Consider the following 8,232-nt stretch of genomic DNA (forward strand, 5'->3'; position numbering starts at 1 on the left):
CACAGATAATAAATGTGTGCTTTCAGTATGACACACAACAAGGCATCTGTTAGAAGGACATTTTAACAGAAAAAAGCATGACAGGAATGGATTTTTAAGTAATGTTTTTCTCATTTGAAAATGTAATGTTCACTGTAATTTGAAGACAATTGATGAATCAGCACTTTGTGCAGTATGTCATCTATAAACCCCCAGCAGAGGGCGGTATACAGGCCAGACACCAGCGCACTGCAGTACTTACGCCAAGCATTCTTCACAGAAATGGTCCCTGTGAATGTAGAAAGCAGATGCTTGTGGTTTAACCAACAGAATCGTGTAATACTCACACATCCCAGTTAGGAGCTGTGCGCAACACATGGGTTAATGACAGGAACTGTTGAAAAAAATAAAAAATCATGAAAAATGAAGAACCAAACCATTACTTTTCTAAGGTAAAACTGAAAGTTGTGAAATGCTGTGACCCTTTATTGGTCAAATTCATTTTCTCTCAGAACTTAAAATTCTAGATAATATTTTCTCATATATAATTGATTACATTCAATGACTACACAAGAGGAAAAGGCCAATTTAAACCTTTCTTTTAGTTTATTATGTGCAGGGGCTGGATACCCAGGTTCTGTGAATATCAGTCACAGTAATTAAAGGGGATGAAAAACATCGGGTGAATAAGTTCAGAGTGTGAAGGATGTGTGCCATTGTAAAACTGCACATGCATAAACATCAAACTAAGATCAAACTATTCTGCAGTTATTACCACATCTCACAGTCCCTTGTTTCTCACTTTAATTACTTATTATGATTTAAAGGTCATTTGTTAAACACTGATTTGTGCATCACCGTCAGACTAATTGGAACACATTTAGAAGCATTTAAAAATGTCATGTTCCCATTAGCATAACAGCATTATTCACAGCACTATTTTATGAAAACCAATCGGAAAATCAGAAAGTTGAGTGAAATCAGTCCTTTAAATGGGAGTTTCCTGTAACACCTAGATGACTATTGTTTAACTTCCTTAAGATTTGGGACATATTTAACTGCTTACCTAATTAATTTCCTCCATCCCCAGATTGGTGGTTCAGTACACAAAGACCAATAAAAAGCAGGTTTGAACATTAAAAGTCTAAAATGAATTAGGACACATGCTTGACTACACTGCAGCTGTTTGAAGGGCACTCCTCCTGCCCTAAACTTCATTAGATTGAGTTCTAACCTTGCGGGCTCTTTAAATAGCTGAAAGAGTCAACACTGCACAATGCGGCTGACTGCCACCGCAATGCAAAGCATGCAGGGCATCCAGCTCGGTCCTGGTGGCTGCACTTACCAGCTGTGAGTTGATTAACCTTGTGGCTGCTTCCTTATGGCCTGACACGGAGCAAAGATAGCACAGTAGGTTCAGCTTTGTCCTGGGAGCTCCAGTCATCTTATCACTCTGACCCAGTGAGGAGCACAGTTGCTGCACAAAGCTGTCCCATGCCTGATCGTTCAGAGATGCCAGTTTCTCAGCTGCAACAGAAGGGTTAAATTACTCAGCCACTCGCTCAGGTTAACAACTAATAAAACGCAGTTCTCACTTGAACGACATTAGCAAAACCATTAGTCTACTGTTCATCAGCAAGTACGGGGTTTCACTGCGCTCGTGTTATGAAGGTAAGATGTTCTGAACTGCAGAAGGTATGGTGCTTGACAAAACTATTTCATCTCATCGAACACAGTCCTGTTGGAGAGGTAGACAATTCAGAAAATAATTCACTTTCAACTTCATTGGAAGTTGGTATCCTGAAAAGTATTTCTAAAATGCACCTTCTGCAGAACCCCCAAAGTACAAAATACAATAACACAACCATCTGTAATACAGCTACTGAAATCAGTAACGCATCCTTTATTTCATTAAACAAAGTCTCAGAATAGAAAGATATTCTGTAGTGGTGACAGACTCGGGGAATGTGAAAAGCAACGCTAGACTTATCTTGGTAATCAAAGGAGTGTTTATTTTATTTTCATGTGTAACCTACATTAGGTATGTATTGTAAGACTATGGATTTGTCTGACATTGTTATGATTCTAACTGGCAATTAAAGAAAAACATAGCTTCTGGGGATTACTTATGAGAAGCTTTCTGCAATAATGTGTGGTAAAGTAGAATTGCATGTTATAAAAGCTGTGCATTTAATCTAACTGTTACACAGAATCACATACATCTTTCCTTACACAGAGGATATCAATAACTCTAAGGGTAACTTGGCATCTATCCAGTTACATTCTTATACTTATTTTTATTCAACTTTGTATACAAATTAATGTTTTTGCTTACAGTTTTCTTTCAGTGCAAGCAAGGGAAACAAACAAATATTATAGTGGGTAGATTTCAAAAAGTATTTTTCACCCTTTGGTTTAGAAGTTTTTTTTTTAAGGAGAACGAGATAAATTGTAAAAATCAAGAAAATAAATATAAAAAATATTCCTCTGATCGTTTTATCTTTTAAAGAATGTACATCATTTCAAAATTTTGGTAAAAAGGGGTCCTAAAAATCCTTCCTTCGTAACATTTCATATGAAGTCCTTTTTATGAACGCTTTTCATATCAGTCACAACACTGCACTACAACCCATACTTTACCTGGAAAGGCATTGACACTCAATGTTTTAGGATCAAATCTCACAGGAGCAGGTTTCAATATCTACAAAGGCAAAGCATTAATTCAGTTATTTTTATAATTATGATTTAAATGTGAAAAGTGGAGCATTTCTACCTGTTGTGTACTAATCCCAACATAAATAAAAAAAATGAAAAAGACACACATTTAAATTACAATAACTGTCATTTATATTTAAGAGAGAAGAAAGGAAGGGAGACAAAGAAGTTGCCCAAACTGAAGAAAATCAGTTTAACTTTATATTAATTTAAAATACAGTACATCTGCTCAGATTACCTAGACTGTGACCTTTAGATGAATTCAATATGTATTTTAAATCTGTGAAGTATGGCCCTTTTACATATAGAAAACAGAGAAAATGGTCAATCCTGATGAAGTCATGAAGCATCCCCTACCTTAGGATTGTCAATGATCGGAGTCACAACAAGGTCAGAATCGATGTAGATCAACTCCTTAAGATGGGAATGGGCATCACCCGGGTTGGCTACAGGTATGAGGTGCTGTCAGGGATGCAGCAGGAAAAGGTTTATTTCTGTGGAAGAACGTCTTTAGTATAACAGTTATAGACAGAATGATCCAATACATAAAAACACTGAGCTGGCAGAAAATGTTCACCTGCAATAAAAACTGATCAGTGCAAGTGTTCCAATATCCTTTCAAATCTAATGTACCTTCTTTAAGAGGCGAGACAGCCACGCTAAAACAGTGTCAAATACAAGAAGACACCATATGCATTCATTTGCAAATCTGATCTTGCACCTAGGCTACAAAGTTAGGAACCTTTAAACAGACATATATTTCATCAAATTATAACTGAAAGTGAAGTGAAGTCAAACACAGGAAATGAAAGAAACCCTGATGACAGGGGTGGGATTACATTTGTATGAGGAAAAGAGACCAGCCACAAACATATGAATTATAAGATATAGTCAAATCTTGCTTTGAATAACAAGAACAAATACATGGATCAGAGAACAAATAAAAGTACTGTATGTCACATCACTGAAAGGGAGAAAATTAACAGACCAAAGATGGACAAAACAAGGTATTGAAAGGATCAGAAGAGATGGAAAAAGACCTAGAAGACTATGATTTCACATCTTGTCTGCACTTATTAGCTATTACAATCTAGGATGTAGGACTTGAATTCTGTATTAACTATATATTTTTCCTGGGCACTTGTGTAATTTTGAACTTGTAATTGTATTATGTTTTGATCTGTAATATTATACTGTATTATTGCACTTTTGTAATGCTCTTATATTTTGTAAGTCATCCTTGATAAGGGCGTCTGCTAATAAATTAATAATAATAAATAAACAATAAATAAAAGACAACAAAATAAAAGATGCGAACATAAGATAAGATGATTTGCTAGTATTACTTGGGAAAAAAAAAACGCTGTACACTGAAAGAAATGGAAAACATCTAGGGGAGGTCTTCGACCAGCAGTGGAACGATAAAGGCTGATAATGATGTGTGTGTGAGCGTGTTTAAACACAATACAGATTTCCCAGACATTCACAATTTGCAGTGTTTTAATTTTGCTGAGAAAGCTAAATTGCATTACAACATCCCTAGATGCAGTGTCCCTAGCAATCTCAGGACATATTTTGACCTCTATGGAAGGCAATCTGCCAAGATGTAAAAAACAAATATTCAAATTTGCTCAACTACTGTTCCTGAATGATTTCAGACCCAGCATCACTGCTATGTATTCACTTTACTTTTCACACTCTGAACTCTGAAACACTTTAGAACACAAAATATAGTAATGAAAACAATACTATACAGATAGTAAAATTAATTCTCCATTTCTTAAGTTCAGGCACTGGCTTTACAAATGTGTAATGGAACTTGTAAATTAACCGATAAGGATAATAACCAATTATTTATTGGTTCGTGGTTGAAAAATAATGGCCTGCTTTAACGATAGATGAGAACATTTATTTGAGTGAAACATACACTGAATGAATCTTAAAACACAGCATTAGCACAGTTCTAGGTAAATACAGCAGAGGGCACTACCCATTTAACAAAGCTATAGAAAATTTCAGGTCCTCGAAAACCTATATCCAATTGAGTAAATTCACCCAAAAAACATCCATAACATTCCTAACCTGAACAAAAAACAAGGTTTAATAGGGATTGATAAATTTGATTTAACTGCGTAATTATGGCTATTTATTTCTAAACAACCTCAATGGACATGTAACCACATTCCTGCATTCATCTGCACCTAATTAACTTGGTCTAAGTTTTCTAATTACAAATTATAGATTTTTTCACAATTAAATGTTCTTCTTAAACATCCAAATCTTTGTTTCATACAGATATAGAAATTAATTACAGTAACAAACTATTAGGTTACTTGCCCCTAATTAAAACTTACATTTGTCAAATATTCTCATTTCAGGAGTGTCATGGAAATTTGTATAAGATAAATAAATGATTAAAATATTAAAGCAGGGGTTGGGAACCTTTTTTTTTTTTTTTTTAGAGCCAAACACACAATTGTGGAGGAAAAAAAAAATCAAAAGCCACAGCAATGTTTACACTTGTGTATAAGAAATATTACATAGAAATACACAAATAACAACAGCAGTATTGCACTGCTCTGGTAGTTCTGGTACACCAGTTGGTGTAGGTGTAACAAAAGCAGGGAACAAAACAGGACTCAGCATTTGGAAAGACTTGAAAGTGATTAATAAAACACCCAATAAAAAGTCAGAGCCAATTCAGGCACCAGTTACAGTGAGGGCAGATCGAGACAGAGATATCATCACACCTTCACAAAACCATTTCTGTGCATCATTTCTGACCACAAATCAGAATCTCCTGTTCCAATGACCCACGACTTATACGTGTTAATCTCTCTGTGCGCACCCTTCCTGGAAAGCATTACCTAATTTGAATGACTTGTGGAGATGCTGGCTGCTCTCCAGGCCGGCTCTTGATCCCTGTAAGGTCACATCTGCAGGACTCTCTGCTAACACCAGGCTCTCACCCCTCTCAGTGCTGCTGCTGAAAAATATCCAATCCCAGGGTTACAAAAAACAACCAAGCTTCCCTCCTCTTACATGATACACTGCCATACAAATACAAACTACACAATGTCAGAGACCAAAAGATTTTAAAAGAGAATGAAAATGCAAAATTAAGTGGGAGATGGGGGAGTGGCAAAATAGGCCAAATTATGCCCCATTGGTGATTTCATATTCTTTCAATTTAAGGAAATGAGACTTACTGAAATATTGCGCTGACTGGGACTTGAATATGGGAATTACAATACTAGAAAAATAAACCCTCCTTCTAAAAGTAAAACCTATTTAATAAACTGTGCAGCACATAGTTATTTTAACTATCAATCAAAATGGTTACAATTTATGTTTGTTTTTTTATTCTTTGTAGTTAGAAGACTTCATATACCTTAAACAAAACAGCACATATTTACACTTTTATGCCCCCATCATTTCAAGTTTGATTACATTACAGTGTGAGGTTTTAATTTGAGCCCAGACTGACTCACATTCCCATGATCATTTCCTAACTCTAAGGCAGTATTAAACCAGATTTATTTTGAGAAGCAACAGTTGCGAGCATCAAAACTCAGGCTATCTTGTGATGTAAGAATTCCCAAGTCAGGCGTTTTCTCGCCAAATCTGGTGATTCCCAAGAGCTTTACAATGCTCTGTTCCCAGAACTCAGAGTACAAGAACAACTGGACAACAATCCAGTTCTATATCATGTTAATGAGAGTGTTTCACAGTAGTGTTAGTTCAGCATGTGCTTTCCTAGACTATAAAAACAGGGGTGGATAAGTCAGTGGCGACTCCTAGATTCTGTAAGAAAGGAGGGATGGAAAGAGAGTTACTGATGTTGTTTCATGTGTTTTGAGGGTCTATTATTGTAACTGTACAAACATATACATGCAAAATTCAGACAGATTGGCTGTCTATTCTACACACCACTCCACAAATTTAGTTGAGGAACAAAAAAAAGGCCACACTTAATTACTCTTTTTCTAATTAATGCCTACAAGTCCCTTGAAAAGTAGTAGACCTTGTATTTACAGCTGATCCATTTCAGAGCTTAGTTACAGTGAGGGAAAAAAGTATTTGATCCCCTGCTGATTTTGTACGTTTGCCCACTGACAAAGAAATGATCAGTCTATAATTTTAATGGTAGGTGTATTTTAACAGTGAGAGACAGAATAACAGCAAAAAAATCCAGAAAAACGCATTTCAAAAAAGTTATAAATTGATTTGCATGTTAATGAAATCCTGCAGCGCCCGCAAGGTCCCCCTGCTCAAGAAAACACATGTACAGGCCCGTCTGAAGTTTGCCAATGAACATATGAATGATTCAGAGAACTGGGTGAAAGTGTTGTGGTCAGATGAGACCAAAATCGAGCTCTTTGCCATCAACTCAACTCGCCGTGTTTGGAGGAGGAGGAATGACCCCAAGAACACCATCCCCACCGTCAAACATGGAGGTGGAAACATTACGCTTTCGGGGTGTTTTTCTGCTAAGGGGACAGGACAACTGCACCGCATCAAAGGGACGATGGACGGTGCCATGTACCGTCAAATCTTTGGTGAGAACCTCCTTCCCTCAGCCAGGGCATTGAAAATGGGTCGTGGATGGGTATTCCAGCATGACAATGACCCAAAACACACAGCCAAGGCAACAAAGGAGTGGCTCAAGAAGAAGCACATTAAGGTCCTGGAGTGGCCTAGCCCGTCTCCAGACCTTAATCCCATAGAAAATCTGTGGAGGGAGCTGAAGGTTCGAGTTGCCAATCGTCAGCCTCGAAACCTTAATGACTTGGAGAGGATCTGCAAAGAGGAGTGGGACAAAATCCCTCCTGAGATGTGTGCAAACCTGGTGGCCAACTACAAGAAACGTCTGACCTCTGTGATTGCCAACAAGGGTTTTGCCACCAAGTACTAAGTCGAAGGGGTCAAATACTTATTTCCCTCATTAACATGCAAATCAATTTATAACTTTTTTGAAATGCGTTTTTCTGGATTTTTTTGTTGTTATTCTGTCTCTCACTGTTAAAATACACCTACCATTAAAATTATAGACTGATCATTTCTTTGTCAGTGGGCAAACGTACAAAATCAGCAGGGGATCAAATACTTTTTTCCCCTCACTGTATATGGGTAAGAACACAGGAGTTTGGTTATAAAGTGAACGTTAATATAATTCTGTTAGTTATCTTTTGTAATGCTACCGACTTTTTCATGTAACAAAATTCATTCAGTTTTGGTTCTTTTTAAGTCGATCTTGCAAAATAGTCAGTTAAACTGAACTCATGCAGTCTGTCCCAATCTAGAAAAGGGCTTCCTCCCTTGCAGACAGACTTATCAGACAGCACTCTGAGGCACATGACATTTCTGTCCACCAGCAATGTCTAATGGTTTCTCTCATTTAGGATGCATTACTTCATCAAAACATACTAGGCCAGTTGTACAGCACACCCACTCAGACTGTATTAGCTCTGCTGCTGCTTTAAAATGCAAAGCAAAACTATTCAAAGTTATAAATATCAGCCCAGATCTTGTTTCCAG

At 36.9% G+C, this 8,232-nt stretch overlaps 1 protein-coding gene across 1 annotated transcript; it reads right to left on the reverse strand.

Annotated features, from left to right (window-relative positions):
- Positions 1-286: 286 nt before the first annotated feature.
- On the reverse strand, positions 287-6,199 carry LOC136735083 (serine/threonine-protein kinase ULK4-like). The gene is made up of 6 exons (XM_066698000.1): positions 6,186-6,199; positions 5,562-5,680; positions 3,052-3,140; positions 2,620-2,680; positions 1,325-1,506; positions 287-373 (listed from the first exon to the last, which is right to left on the reverse strand). The coding sequence occupies exons 1-6, from the start codon at positions 6,197-6,199 to the stop codon at positions 323-325; spliced, it is 516 nt and encodes a 171-aa protein (XP_066554097.1). The 3' UTR covers positions 287-322.
- Positions 6,200-8,232: the final 2,033 nt, after the last annotated feature.

The sequence above is a fragment of the Amia ocellicauda genome, unplaced genomic scaffold (genome assembly GCF_036373705.1).
Source record: "Amia ocellicauda isolate fAmiCal2 unplaced genomic scaffold, fAmiCal2.hap1 HAP1_SCAFFOLD_400, whole genome shotgun sequence".
NCBI lineage: Eukaryota > Metazoa > Chordata > Actinopteri > Amiiformes > Amiidae > Amia > Amia ocellicauda.